Below are 16,104 nucleotides of genomic sequence, written 5' to 3'. Positions count from 1 at the left end.
GCAGACATGACTAAGCAACTAAGCACAAGCACGTGTGAGGGGCATGTTGCCTAATACCACTTGGAGCGCTCCCAAAGATCTTGAAAAAGATGAAATGGTCCTAGTTCAGTAGTAACCCAGCTCCACAAAGCACCAAACCAAAATGCTCTTTGGAGAAAACATACTCAACTTACCTCTTATTTTCTACAGATTAACAGTATCCAAATATATGAGTTAATACTTAGAGTTGATTTAACATATAATGAAATAAGTAACCATGAGTGACTGAACTGAACTGAACTGAACCACGAGTGAGAGTAAACAGGCAATAAATGCAGGATTTAGACTCTGGAGACTTGAAATAATAGAATTATAACTCATAATATAAAATAACACTATCTTAAAAAGAAAGAGTCACAAAAATGAGCAAAGGTGATTGGGCAGCAATAAAAAGAGAAGAAGCTAGGTAGAATTCTGATAGATGTTAATAAAATTTAGGATCTAGAAAGAGAAAGTCTGTAATGTGTCTAATTGGAGTCCTAGAAGGGAAAATAGAATGGAGAAGAGTCATTATTTGAAGAGATTGTGGCTAAGACTTTTCCAGAACTGAAAAATATATGAGTCTGTAGAAAGCACATGTATACCACATGGGATAGTTACATTTTAGTGAAACTGCATAATATCAAGAAAAAAACAAGAAAAGATTTTAAAGTAGCTAGAAAGAAGAAGCATATTACCTCCAAAGGAAAAACAAATTTTGCAATAACAACAATGAAAACCCAATTGTATACTGTCAATCAAAGTGTTACAAAAATGACAGTAAAAGATGGTGGAATAATTTTAAAGTACTGAGAAAATATGAGTTAATCTAGAGTTGACTCCCAAATAAACTAACCTTTAGGAAGAAGGACAGCATATATTTAGAAACCTAGTAACACAGTTCTAAATAACCCATGAGTCAGATAAATCATAAAAGATATTTTAAAAATATTTTATACTGGATGAAAGTGAAAACACAGCCGATAAAAATCTGTGGGATACAACTAAAGCAGTATTAGAGTGAAGTTTTTTAGCACTGAACACCTGATGTAGAAAAGAAGTAAGGTCACAAATCATTAACTTCAGCTTTAACCTTACAAAATTAGAAAAAGGAAGAGCAAATAAAACAAAAGTAAATAGAAGAAAGGAAATAACAAAAATCAAAGCAGAAATCAGTGAAACAGAACAATAAGAAGAGTCACTGAAGTCAAAAGCTGATTCTTTGAGAAGATAAAGTTGATAAACCCCTAGTTAAACTAATCAGGAACAATAAAAGATAAGGCACAAATATCTAATAAAAAAATGAGAGAGGTGACATTGTACCTATTCTACACGTAATAACATAAACACATGAACTTAGCTGAAATGCATAAATTTCTTGAGCAAGAAGAAACTGCTAGAACAAGAGGAAAAACAGATAACGTCAATCTCCACGGAGGAAATTTTGGCAGTTACAGATGCTCCCACAAAAGCCACACCAGGCTCGGGTGAGCTCACTGATGGGTTCTACCACGCGTGCCAGGGAAAAGCAATGCCAGTTCTGCAGAATTTTCATACTGATTCTTCCAGAGCATTGAACAGGAGAGACTGTCTTCCAACTCATTCTATGAGGCCAGCATTACACTGATAACAAGACTAGACAAAGGCATTTCAAGAAAAGAGAACTATAGACTAATTCCTAACTAACATAGAGAAAATTTCATTAACTAAATTTGTTGTCAACAAAATTTGCACGAGTCACATCTAACAACAACAAAAAAAGATAGTACATCATAACCAGGTAGGTTTGTCACAGGAATATAAGGTTAATTTAAGGTTATAAAACCAATGTATGGATGTAGGAAAGATGAAGTAGTAAGAAGATCCAGAGTTAGTCCCTCCACTGAAACAGCTGTTGAGCTGGGGCAGTTAGCGTCAGCTATTTTGAAATTATGGAGTCGAGTGGAGCAGATGCACCCCAGAACCAGGACAGTGCTTGATGAAAAAAGAGTGTGGTAAATTTTAGTGATTTTGGAATTTTGCCGAGAAAGCTCCCAGCCTCCAGCTCTGTGGTAGACAGCTGAAAGGACTGAGCAATGATGACCTTGTCCTGCAAAGACTGGTACTGTGTCTCCGAGCCGGCCTGCCTCTTCACCAGGAATGCTTTTCAGGACCTTGATGCTGTTCCATTCCTCGTTCTGAAGCAGCTTCGCAGACGGGGTCTGTTACAGTGGCTTAAACGGAACACACCTGAGTCTTCCCCATACCGCTCGCTCGCTCTCCTCAGATCCAGATAGTCACTGAAATTTCTGAAAGGTCACTGGCTGACAGCAAAGATAGTGGATCAGAGATTTCAGAAACCTCACCAAAGAAGGAATATGGTCCTTGTCAGAAAGTCACTAAATAAACATAACTGCAGCATCAGCAGTTCCTCGGTAAAGGAGAGAATCTGATGTCCAGACTTAGCACATTGCAAGGTCTGGTTTTCAACAAAAAATTATGAAGTATGCAAAGAAACAGGAAAATACAGCTCTTTCAAAAGGAAAAAAGAAACTGACAGAAAGCATCCTTGGGGAAGCCCAAACATCGGGCTTACTAGACAAGGGCTTTAACTGTGCTCCAGTTCCTGAAGAAAACCGTGGAGGAAGAAATAGAGGAAATCAGAGTGATGGACTGAAGAGCCGAGAATACCAGTAAAGAGGTAGCGAGTATAAAAAACAGCCAAACAGAGACTGCAAAGTGACAGTAGCTGAAGTGAAAAATTATCTAGACTGTTTCAACAGCAGCTTTGAGCAGGCGAGTCAGTCAGTGAGCTTGAAAATAGCACAGCTGGAATTGCTCAATCAAGAATCACTGATTCAACCCTGAATTTACTATGATGAAAATCCATCTTTCGTATTTGCAGATACACCTTTTATTAATTGTTTTCCCAATGAAATTTCTGGCTTTGTTACATGAAACTGATATCACTGAATTTTTTAAATAAAAATGTCCCTATAGTTGTTTATTTTTTAAAAAGCTTTTAATTATAGTAATACATACTGAAAAATTAATCCATTTAACATATAAAAGGCTTTAAAAGAAGAAATTACTCAGTTTGAGGAGCAGAAAGAAAAGAATTGAGAAAAATGAAGCGTCCAAGGACAGGGGACAGCATCAAGCATGTCAGTATATCATAATGGAGCCCCAGAGAAGAGAGAAAGGGACAGAAGAAAATATTTAAAGAATTAACGGTTGAAAATTTCCCAAATTTGATCAAAGATATGAATCTACATATTTAGGAATTTCAACAAACTCCAAGCAAGATAAACTCAGTTTCACAACAAGATACAATGAAACTTTTGCAAGATAAAAACAAGAAATATTGAAAGCATCAAGAGAAAAAGTGACTCGTCGCATGCAAAGAAGCCTCAATAAAATTAACAGCCAATTTCTCGTTGGAAACCATGGTAGTCAGAAGACACTGGAACGATATAAAGTTCTAAAATTTAAAGACTTTATATATCTGCAATATTTCCTACAAAAATGAGGAAGATATGACGACAGTTTATAAGTTAGTTAGACCTACCATCCTAAACTGAACCTTTCAGGTTGAAGCAAAAGGACACTAGGATATAACTGGAAGCCATGAGAAGAAATATAGATAATCGGTAAAGGTAACCACACAGATAAATATAAATCAGGCATTATTTTGTTTTCCATTCGTAACTCCTTTTTGTTTACTGAATGATTATGATTTAAAAGGCAAATCCATAAAATAATAAATACGTGTTAATGGGCATACATTGTATAAAGATACAATTTATGAAAATAGCTGCATAAGGATGATTTCTCATGGAATTCTCACAAGGCCCAGCGATTGTACTTCTAGGTGTATATCCAAGAGAAATGAAAACATGTGGCACCCTTATTTGAAGTCAGATAAACCTGGGTTCAGATTCCAGTTTTCTCCCACTTAAGACTTTAAAATTACTTGATTTCTCTAAGCCTCAGATTCCTTACCTATGAAATGCTTATTATAATATCTATCTTACAGAATTTTTATGAGGATTAAAAAAGAGAGAATGTTTAAGAAGCACTGAGCATAGAGAGGAACTCAGTCAACTATGCATAATGTTGTTATTAATAAAAATGTTTAGAAAACAGAAAAAGGAGGCTTCAGAAAACTTGACCATCCTTACCTTGACTTTTAGCTTTCTTCTAAAATGGCTGATGTAATGCCCTTTTTCTGGGAACCCTAGTACATTCTATAAGAGATAGTGATGAACTGATCCATAAATTTGAAGCCCAGCCTTCTAGGTTCTAGGAAGATTAGATGGCTTGCACAGACAAAGGGATTCTGAGGGATAAATGTTTCTCTCCAGTGAACAAGCTAAAGTTCACAGCTCACCACTGACTTTGTTAGGCCATGGTAAAGACTTTCACATTTTTAGATCATTTTATTAATGAGCAGTGTAATTAACGTTTAGCTTTGCTATTAATGTTAATTGTTCTCAGACCTCCAGTTGTCTGTGTAGGTGTTCAGTTCAGTCGCTCAGTTGTGTCCGACTCCCCGCGACCCCATGAACCACAGCACGCCAGGCCTCCCTGTCCATCACCAACTCCCGGAGTTCATCCAAACTCATGTCCACAGAGTCAGTGATGCCATCCAGCCATTTCATTCTCTGTCGTCCCCGTCTCCTCCCGCCCCCAACCTTTCCCAGCATCAGAGTCTTTTCCAGTGAGTCAACTCGTCGCATGAGGTGGCCAAAGTATTGCAGTTTCAGCTTTAGCATCAGTCCTTCCAATCAACACCCAGGATCGATCTCCTCTAGAATGGACTGGCTGGATCTCCTTGCAGTCCAAGGGACTCTCAAGAGTCTTCTCCAACACCACAGTTCAAAAGCATCAATTCTTCGGCGCTCAGCTTTCTTCACAGTCCAACTCTCACATCCATACATGACCACGGGAAAAACCATGGCCTTGACTAGACGGACCTTTGTTGGCAAAGTAATGTCTCTGCTTTTTAATATACTATCTAGGTTGGTCATAACTTTCCTTCCAAGGAGTAAGCGTCTTTTAATTTCATGGCTGCAGTCAGCATCCGCAGTGATTTTGGAGCCCAGAAAAATAAAGTCTGGCACTGTTTCCACTGTTTTTCCATCTATTTCCCATGAAGTGATGGGACCAGATGCCATGATCTTTGTTTTCTGAATGTTGAGCTTCAAGCCAACCTTTTCAGTCTCCTCTTTCACTTTCATCAAGAGGCTTTTGAGTTCCTCTTCCCTTTCTGCCATAAGGGTAGTGTCATCTGCATATCTGAGGTTGTTGATATTTCTCCCGGCAATCTTGATTCCAGCTTGTGCTTCTTCCAGCCCAGCGTTCCTCATGATGTACTCTGCATATAAGTTAATTATACAGCCTTGACGTACTCCTTTTGCTATTTGGAACCAGTCTGTTGTTCCATGTCCAGTTCTGACTGTTGCTTCCTGACCTGCATACAGGTTTCTCAAGAGGCAGGTCAGGTGGTCTGGGATTCCCATCTCTTTCAGAATGTTCCACAGTTTATTGTGATCCACACAGTCAAAGGCTTTGGCATAGTCAGTGAAGCAGAAATAGATGTTTTTCTGGAACTCTCTTGCTTTTCCATGATCCAGCGGATGTTGGCAATTTGATCTCTAGTTCCTCTGCCTTTTCTAAAACCTGCGTGAACATCTGGGAGTTCACGGTTCACATATTGCTGAAGCCTGGCTTGGAGAATTCTGAGCATGACTTTATTAGCGTGTGAGATGAGTGCAATTGTGCGGTAGTTTGAGCATTCTTTGGCATTGCCTTTCTTTGGGATTGTGTAGGTGTAGGGTAGGTTAAAGAGGTATTCTGTTTAGGTATCCTAACATCTAAAGTAATGTTGAAACAAATTTGGAGAATGTTTCAAGGTTATGAAAAATCAGTTGCCTGTTCTTAAAAGAACTTATGGCCATCATCTTGTGGTTTTGTATGTATATTGAAATGTGGTAATTAACGCATTTATCAACGTTGAATCAGAAAAAGTGTGATACTGAATAATATTTCTAAAGCTTTGTAGGAATATGTTATTTAAAAGTGCTACTTACATACATGGTAATGACCATTAAAACAATGAAATATTTTCACAGAATTCCAGGTAATTTTTGATTTGTGGATCCAAGGAGAATATAGGAATATATATGAATCTTCTATGGTATTAGGGAAAAATTTGTAAATAATCTTTTATGTATTTTAATCTTTATGGGTTTTGCATAGAGAAGCTGTTTAAAGCAAAGCATACTTATATACCTCATGGTCTTATACCCTAGAAAATAAAATATCACTTTGATTATTGATTTTTTAAAAAAATACTCATCAGAGAGTTAAACAGTCATGTCATCATTTTTCACACTTGGATTCAGAATGGTCAGGAGGTGTTTGAAGGACTTGGCAAAACTAGAGTTTTCGACTGCTGCTCGGTGGCGATGGTGATATCAGTCATAGGCTGCAGAAGGGTAGTTACATTGTGTCCTTGCTGGCACACATGCCCTGCCTGAGAGCTGGGTCACTGCTGAGATCAAGACAAGCACCCGCAGGGACGGGTTAAATGAGATCAACAAAGAGAAAGACAGACAAGGCCTGGTTTCACTGACACTTGGGAGCCACAAGACAAGGAAAAACCCACAGGTTGAGCGAAGAGCTAGGGGGTCGCCTGAGCAGAGGGGATTGGCAGAGGGGAAAGAGGTGAAGGGGGTCAAGAGGTACGAGCTTCCAGTTACGAAATAAGTAGGTTATGGGAATATGTAACGTACAGCTTGGCGAGTACAGTCAGTAGCATTGTAGTGGCTTTGTAAGGTGACAGAGTGACTGGGCTTACTGTGGTGGTCATTTCACACTATATACAAAAGTCAGATCACTGTATTATACACTTGAAACTAATATTGTGGATCAGACATATTGAAAATGAAGACTGAAGCTCAGAATGATTTGGAAGAAAAGTAAGCTTGTTTTTAAGGAGAATCAGAGATAACTCAGAATTTAAAAAATGGTATTTTCAGAAGAATAATGCATTTAGAATCTTTCAAAACTATAAATACAGAATGGCTTCTGCTGATCATTTTGATTCCACGTGAAGTAGAGGAGATAGCCCATGACTTTGTTTTCTTCACAGGGTGATGATAATATTGAATTATTTTAATATGTTTAACTTTGCATGTTTCAGAAGTTGGACTTTTTAGAGTCTGACAGTTCCTGTTCCCCCGAAGCACTTTTGAAGAAAGAACTCTCTGCCGAAGAGCTGTATAAGCGACTCGAGAAACTCATTATTGAGGACAAGGCGAATGATGAGCAGATCTTTGACTGGGTGGAGGTACAAAGACTAAAGATTAAAGATGCACAGTCTTTATAAAGTCACGTGAAATATTCAGAACATAAGCCATGTTTCTGGATCTCTCATTAGTTTAGTATATACACTACATCTTACCATTCAAACATTTGCATTTCTTTCTCATGTTCTCACACTGTAGATACTATCCTGGATAAAATTAATAAGCAATATGTAATTCTTATGAAATGTGCTGGCTTACCTTTTCATAACATACCTTAAAATCTGTGTTCTAGAGTCTATTGATCATGTCTGTATTTAACTTGTTACTGTATTCCTTTAAATATTAACTTTTGTTTATGTAGATGTGTTTTATTGGGCATATTTTTCATGGAATCATACACTAATCCAAGTTGAGAGAAAGCCATGGGGGGCTAATCTAGTTCTGTCCGTCTTGTATAACTCTTGTTTTGTAGTCCTTCTAACGGGTTGTTGTTTCTTTAACCATTTCCAGGCATTGAGAAATAATGAAGCTTCTCATAATTTTTTTAACCTATTCTCCCTCCTGTCTTTGGGATTGTCTGTCACCTCACCTAATTGGGAATATTTTTTAAAGTAATTTATAATAGCTAACAGGATATATTCCTGACTCCTCCTCTAGGTTCTTTCATTCCTTCTTAAAATCTTGATATCCAGGCCCTTGTCTGCTTATTCTCATATAAACATAACGTGCATTTTGAACATGCCTCTCAAAGTGACATGTGTAAACTGAGCATGATCATCAGCTGTGGTCCAACAGTATAGAGTTAGGTGGAACTTCAGCGTTTGTGTTTTTCTTTTTTACCCTGTGCTTCTGGTAGGCTCACCACAGTGAACCTAAGCCGCTCCATTCAGTCTTGTATTATCCTCTCATTTATATTCTACAGGTTAGTCATTTCTTCCATTGCAAACCTACACATTTGATTTTCGAGCCAAAATAGTGTTTTAAACATTTATTTCTATTTAGATTTTTCTTCTTAAATTAGACACTTTTTTAAAAAGTCTTGTCAAGACATTCCGGATTCTAACTTGGTCGTCCATTTTGCTTGCCATCTTTTTCACTGTGCGTTTGATTACTGTGTCAGCTTCGCACTCACTCAAGTTATGGGGAAAGTGTGTGAGGAGAGAAGGACAAGGACAAAGCAGCATACGTTTTAGGACCAGGTTTCATCGCCATCCCGGTGGACATTTCAGCTGTTAACGTCTTTATTATTTCACATCATTCCTACCATCTAGTTCATCTTTTCATCTTGTCTGCAAGGGAGTACCTATTATAATTTGTCAGATGTCTTGCTAAACTCTGGAGAAGTTAATGTTCTATCCATCTGAGCTGCCATATGGTGATTATATCAGAAAAGGAGAGGAGGTTAGTTTAGCATGACTTGGTTTTTTTTTTTTGTCCTTATTTATTCTTAGCATAACCATCTCTGTACTCTGTAAGACTTTAAAACCGTTCATATGGTAGTTTGTTGCAGATTTTAGGATAAATTAGTATCAGGCTTTCTGGTATATTATTGACCTCAGATACCTTCTTTTATGTTTTAGAAGTCAGGTCAATATTTGCATTCTGAACATCATTCTCTTTCATTTCAGCAGTTTGGTCTTTTATTTCTCATATATTGCCAAACAATGCTGTTTTTACCTCTTCATCCATGTTGGGCCCTATTTTCTTAAATAGTAATATTTATTTAGCTTATCCCAGACCAATAATTATTCTTAAAAATAAGACAAAGGGTAAATTTTAATGAATGTAAATGATTCCTAATAAAGGTGAATTTTAAAAAAGGATCAAGGAAACAGACATAATAGTCACTGAGCTCAGTACGTCTAAGGTGTTTGTTGCTGTAGATCTGATACTCATACTATACAGTAATCTGATTTTGCTTATCATTTCCAATTGGAAGACCCATTTTCCTGATTGTTCTTGTGCATTTTTGTTAATATCTTTGCTTCATCTTTAGTGTTCTTGATACTTTTCTGTTCTTGAATACTAGAATTACAGTGTCTGGCTTTATTTGGTAGAAGAGATACACAGTTCATTTCTTTAAAATGGAAGAGACAGACAGATGGTTTCGAAGTATTATCATCTATCAGTAATTACATCTAGCTAATTTGTTTTTCTCCGACTCTACTTGAAATCTGATCCTTTGGGGATTTTATACTCAGCTGAAATACCTCTACAACCTGTTGTATTGTTGAGCCAAAGAGTAATGGTGTATTTTTATTCTCTCATTTATTCAAAAATAATTGTTCAGACTTTGCAGAAGTAATTTCCAGGGCTAGACCAGCCTTGGCTTCAGCCTGTATATTATGTAAAGAGGTACATGAGCATAAACCATATAAAACATAGACCATCATGAAATCTTTTCTACATAGCTCTTACTCCACATTATTCTCAGCCTTAGCTGTCAGCAGTATCACCACATGTTTCTATCCTGTGGGACGAGATCAATCGTGAAAGGTGGCCTGGCCCTTTCAGCCCTGCCAGTATCCTGCAGAGCTAGCCATCTGACTTGTTAACCCCTCTTAACTCTGCTTTCAAGAAACCACCAGTTCCTCCCAAGTGATATATGTGAGGTTAAGTATTCAGCAAAGAGAGAGCTTACTGGTTAATCTACATCAGTTCTAAAATTCATAAACATTGAACTGATCTCTAATTATCTTTGAAATTCTTAGCTTTCTAACACATACCTTTTTATATGGCATTTTTAATTTTTTCCTAGCCAGTTATTTTAAAAATGACTCTTTCAGTAGAAAATACTGTGCTGTGCTATGGTATTCTAAGCTATTAAAAGAAGCTGAGATAAGCATTAATTCTGTTCACAGGCATAAGGAACATAAAGTCTGGAAAATATTTGAAATACCTGCCTAGAAAATGGCTGCTTTTGTGTGTTTTCTCCTTCTGCTTCTCATCTGGTTTAGTGTAATGTTTTATAGCAAAAAGATAATATCTTAAGAGAAATAAACTAAAAAAATAAGGTGGAGGTTCATTTACTCTATTTAACTTACCTCAGAATACATGTTTTTGCCATCCTCAGAAAAGAGGAACAGTTCTCACCACTACCTGAGGTGTTTATTTGAGGTAATTCTAGAAATTAGCCTCTAATTCACATTAAAATTAAGATGAAAAAGCAGTGTTAGCACATCTAAACAGAGTTGCATACTACTGAGCAAAGTAGGCCTTAAAATACTCTGTAGTTGTGGAGTTAGTTGTTCTTTCAACTTTATAGATTTGGATAGATCATCTTCAGATGGCTTATTTATTGAAAAGGGAAAATGCTTTTAAATGGTTGCATTTCCAAATGATGTATAGCACACAGCACTGTTTAACTGAATGAACACAGGATGTGGGGTGGTAAGCTCCCCGGAAACAAAATACTGCTGTGCAGAACACTTTCAGAGAGAACTGACGACAGTCCCAGTATCTCCTGGGGAATCAGAAGACTAATTTTAAAAGTTGAATGTGATCTCACGTGCCCTTAGTGCAAGATGAAGCCTGGCTTAGGAGAAAATAATATCTCTGGTGTGCCAAGGGTACATTTAACTATTCTGTTTACTTTTGATTGCAGGCTAATCTAGATGAAAGCCAGATGAGTTCACCTACATTCCTTAGAGCTTTAATGACAGCCGTCTGTAAAGCAGCTATTATAGGTAAGTAGTATTTCTGAAGGCAAGCATTTGAAAATCCCCCGTATGTCAGCTGCTGACAATGTGGGTCAGAGTTTATATTGCCTTTAACAGTTGCACTGTAAAGCTCAGTTTCTGTGCCAAACGAATGCCATTTCTGTCTGCAATGCCTGGCTGTCTTGGGCTGCGGGCGCAGATAGATGCTCTGCCTGCAGCGAGCCCAGATGTGAGAGCTGCTGTGGGCCTTCTGTTCCCCAGTTCAGCAGGAAGTTGGTGCCTGCTCCTGAGGTTGTTTGCTGTGTATGACTTTTCCTTTACTTTTCACCTCCAACATTCAAAGGCTCCCCTGCCTTCCATTCACGAGTTAAATGAACAATTTGAATATTCTTGTCCGGTGTCACTAATCTCAAAAGAAAAGCCACTTTATGTAAATTCATGTATGGAGAAAGAAAATACCAATTATTTTTCTTGTTTTATGTTGACCTGATAAGACAATATTATTGAATGTTTATGAATTACATAGATAGATAGGATTCAGATTGGTAGAGACTCTAAATGGTTCAAGCTGCACATAGTTTTTACTAATACTTAATGAGATCATCCCCTTGGCCTTGGATTGAAGTCCACATTTCTGTCACTGAAATAGAAAAAAAAAAAAATTTATCAGCTGAAAAGTTGTTCAGAATCATTATAGAGATAGCTTCAAAATTCAAGATTTTCCATCAGGTGAATTTAAACACCTATTGTCATGTGCCACTGTCACAACTGGTCCTCATCCTGCTGATAATGGGGCTTCCCTGGTGGCTCAGGCCTCCTGCCTGCCAGTGCAGAAAATGTGGATTCGATCCCTGGTTGGGGAAGATCCCCTGAAGAAGGAATAGCAACCCACTCCAGTATTCTTTCCTGGAGAATTCCATGGACAGAGGAGCCTGGCGGGGTACAGTCCATGGGATCACAGAGAGTCAGATATGACTGAATGACTAAACAATAATAACAACTGCTAGTAATAATACAACGGTTCTCATTCTTTTACCCTTCTTAAGAGATGTAAATGAACTCTGTTTAATTTCTCTTTAATTTCCTTTTTAATGTTGTTTTCATCGTTTGGAATGTCATGAGACCACTGTCCCTGTTTAGTTATGATTAAAGATAAAGAACTGAGTGCACTACTCTGAGGGAGCCAGCACTCTAAAAACATCCCCCTCCATATTTTTGTTTGTTTGTTTGTTTCAGGAAGAATTTCATGTATTCTCCTGGTGGTCTAGTGGTTGGGACTTCGCCCTCCAGCACAGGGGGTATGGATTCGACCCCTGATTGGGGAGCTAGGATCCCACATGCCTCAGGACCAAACAACCAAACATAAAACAGAAGCAATATTATAACAAATTCAATAAAGTTGTTTTGTTTTTAATTAAAATTTTAGAAAATTTGGCGATTCAAAATCTTTACCTCAGACCCCCTTGGTTCCTCTTTCCTTGCAGGGGTCATGTATGTCTTACTGACTCAGAAAACCAAAAACAGCTGTGTGTTAATGCTCAGTTCTTCTGTCTCTTCCAGCCGACTGTTCGACCTTCCGAGTGGACACTGCTGTTATCAAGCAGAGAGTGCCGATCTTACTCAAGTACCTAGACTCAGATACAGAGAAGGAACTGCAAGCACTTTATGCACTACAGGCATCAATAGTGAAACTTGATCAGCCTGCCAGTGAGTTTACCTCTTGCTCCAAATTAACCCAGCTGATGGGTGAGGTTTATCCAGGGCAGCACTCGAGAGATGGTTTGATGGGCTTTCAACAGTGGGAAATAGCAGAATCCCGAGTGACGAAACTCAGCCTGTAGCTTTGATAAACATGAATGTTTTTAAGTGGTTGGCTTTTATGAGAAAATGACAAGGAGACTAGTTTAATTATTCATATTCTCTGAGGAGATTTAATCCTCATTCTCGGGCACCTCTGTCTTATAAGAATCTCTTCCGTGATGGAAGGCTATCTCTGTCACGCAGTACATGACAACCATGAACCACTCGTGTCAGTCAAGCACATAACTGTGGCTGCTGTGACTAAGGAACTGAACCTAAAATGTTAAATGTCAGCAGCTCCATGTGGTTAGCGGCTGCCCTGTTGGACAGTGCAGGTCTAGGGCAGGTGGCATTAGCGTCTGTGCGGTACAGTTTTTCCCCTTCTTGGACCCAGGCCTTAATAATGAAAGAGGGCGATACTTATCAGAATCCTCAGATACCCAGCAAAGACATGAAGGCATTTTAGACTAATTTTCAATTAAGAGTTATAGTTAATTCTGGCTAACCAGACAAATAAGGTAACCCGAACACCCAAGTGTTAGTGATCTGGTAAATTAGTTGAATCATATTAAATCTTGAAAATTCAGTTGAAACTTCTGAAAGGGGACAGTAAGTATATGGCTGTTTCAGAGATAGCACTGAAGTAACTCTTTGACATTTCCTTAGGTTGTGACTTCTGCAAAGTTTTTCTTCTTGGCTAGTGGTGTTAAATCCCTTTGGGAAATAAAGGGAGGGATTGGAACAGTCCTCGGAGTGTAACTGAAGAGATATTCTGTCTATAAATCTGTCCTCTTTAAAACAGTAATATAAGCTAAGAGGAAAACAGAGGACTGAACTTGCCCAGGTCATCGCTGCACTGACAATGGCTGTCGTCTCACTGGATGAGATCCAGATGAGACAGTTTTTAACCCATGTTTTTCATATGAATTATTACTCTTCATTTTGGAAACATTAGAGGGGAGAAAGTACATTCTGCCTTTTCCTCCCAAAATTTGTAAAAATTAGATGGTTTTATTGTAAAATCTCAAAATGTATCAAAAGGGAAGTTTAAAAAATTATTCTTGTACTTTTAAGTGTTTAGGTTGAAAACTATGTAACATCAAACAGCTCAGTAATATCAGAAAACAGTTCAAATTGAATAAAATAATAGGAATAAGAACTAGTTCCAACCGCCTAATCTTTTCACATTCTTTAGACAAGTGGCTTTGCTCTTAGGCTGTCAGGAGGGGTGTGATGAAGTCTCACAGGTGCCCTGACCCCAACGGGGTGGGAATGTGGCCTCCTCACAGCTGCAGTGCCCTCAAACCGATGGTTTCCTTTCGCCTCCTTGCAGATTTGCTACGGATGTTTTTTGATTGCCTATATGACGAGGAGGTGATCTCTGAGGACGCCTTCTACAAGTGGGAGAGCAGCAAGGACCCCGCAGAGCAGAATGGGAAGGGTGTGGCCCTGAAATCTGTCACCGCGTTCTTCACATGGCTGCGGGAAGCAGAAGAGGAGTCTGAGGATAACTAAAACTTCAAATACACAAAACGAAAGAAAAGAAACAATTTAAGTATTTTTTTAAAAAGTTTCACGTCTTCGCCAATCACAGTGCAGCAAGGCCAATTCTCGCAGAAACCCCCACATGTGCACGAGTGGGAGAGGGGAAAGAGAAAAAAAAGGTGATCATGGAGGAAAAAGGTACTGGAAAAAAAGTAAACTTCAAACCTGAGGGCGGGAGCACTAAAACCAAAATACATGTATTATTTATAGAAAATATTTTCTGTTTTAATCTTTTCTTTTTAAACGAGGACTCATACTTTAAAAAAAAAAAACACATCTGTTTAGCAAAAAAAAAAAACAAAAAAAAAAGTTGAGAACTTTTAATTTATTTTAAGGACTGCAAATGCCAGTGTAATTTTTTAATTTGCAGTTTCTGTAAACAACTTGTATAATAGAAAAGCAGAGAAATAAATTTCCCTCCCCTTCAGATGCACCTCACGTTTGTTTTAAAGCATAGTATTTAGTCCAGATTTGAGAAGGTTTGGGGTGAACAAGGTAAGAAAGATTTTTTTTTTTTTTTTTTGGCATCAGATCTTTCTGCCTGCCTCTCAGCTTGCTTCAGAAAATAAAAAAAATCACAATAGTAATCAAAACATACATAACCTTGGAACAGAAAGAAATGCTGTGGACCAGAGAACTCCAAGAATTGTTAAAAAAAAAAAAAAAAAAAAGTGCTACCCTGGGAAAAGTACTCTTAATACTTTTGAAATCTTTAGAGCAACTTTAAGGCTTGTAAATACATAGAACAAATATTTAAAAAAAAAAAACAACAAAAAGAAATTGACTCAGTACTATTTCTTTTCACTTTCAAAATATAAAGAACAAAATAAAGGCAAACATTGCAAGTTTAAAAGAAAGTAAAGTGACTTCTCCTTTTGACAGCTGCTGCATGTGCGCCCATCTCTGGGAGGTGCCGTCTGGCCACGTGTTGTCTAATCCAGATCGCTCCTGAGGGCTTGGTGGGGGAGAGTGTGTGTGTCTGTGTGTCTGCAGTTGGAAAAGGCAAGCTACTTTGTGGGCAAAGGAGGGCACTCATGCTTGGGTTGGGGAACATCTCTGAAGTCCAAGGGATGCCTCTTTCCAACACCGAGCAAAAATACACCCTTGGTAGGAACAATCCCAGCAGCACTATTGTGAATCCCCGAGTATTCCACTGGATGTATTTGGGTTATGGACACTACTTCCGTTTGAAACTACCGATACCAGTGATCTTTAAAATCATCACTGCCTCCAATGCTTAAGAAACCCAAAGATGTCTTTTAAAGAAACCAAAGTTAAATTACACTTCTTAAAATAAGTGAGCATGTGGTTTAAAACCAAACCAATACCACGTGTGAAAATCACCTTTACCCCAACTTCAAATTCATGCAAGCCATTCTGGTGAGTATAAAGTGGACTGTGGTTTGGGCCTTTGTTTCTCTGACAGCTACTGGAGTGCTGTGCTATGCTGTGCTTTGTGTGTGTGTGTGCATGTTTCCCTTTGATGAAGTTTTTGTCTCTACAAGTGGTTTTCCATTTCAATTGTTTGTAGGCCATCACCCTACAAATGTATTTATGAAAAAAGCCAGGCCGCTCCCAAATACGCAGCTTTGTATTTTTGTATCTGAATAACCAAAAAGTTCTTCTGGCTTCCATCTCTGAAGAAATGCTCACGTTAAGAGACTTGGCAGGACTTGTAATGCACAAGAACAAAATTTTCCATAGCAGTAAAAGTTCTCTGTCTCAGAATGTAGTTGAACACAATACAGGTTCCCCCTCCATGAGCCCACAGAGCCCACTGTGAAGTGGCT

At 38.2% G+C, this 16,104-nt stretch overlaps 1 protein-coding gene across 7 annotated transcripts in view; it reads left to right on the top strand.

The window, feature by feature from the left end:
• EIF4G3 (eukaryotic translation initiation factor 4 gamma 3) overlaps positions 1-15,098 on the top strand; it is a 370,046-nt gene extending 354,948 nt beyond the window's left edge. For all 7 annotated transcript variants that reach the window (XM_088843307.1, XM_088843294.1, XM_088843302.1 and 4 more), the window contains 4 exons: positions 7,205-7,351; positions 10,915-10,996; positions 12,530-12,676; positions 14,103-15,098. In XM_088843307.1, coding sequence (XP_088699433.1) covers positions 7,205-7,351; positions 10,915-10,996; positions 12,530-12,676; positions 14,103-14,284 — 558 coding nt within the window. In that variant the 3' untranslated portion in view covers positions 14,285-15,098. The remainder of the gene's footprint in view (positions 1-7,204; positions 7,352-10,914; positions 10,997-12,529; positions 12,677-14,102) is intronic.
• The last annotated feature ends 1,006 nt before the right edge of the window (positions 15,099-16,104 follow it).

The sequence above is a fragment of the Moschus berezovskii genome, chromosome 2 (assembly GCF_049115385.1).
Source record: "Moschus berezovskii isolate FMDL1 chromosome 2, NW_MosBer_1.0, whole genome shotgun sequence".
Lineage (NCBI taxonomy): Eukaryota > Metazoa > Chordata > Mammalia > Artiodactyla > Moschidae > Moschus > Moschus berezovskii.
The sequence above is the reverse complement of the archived record's forward strand: the minus strand, read 5'-3'. Positions and strand labels throughout refer to the sequence as shown.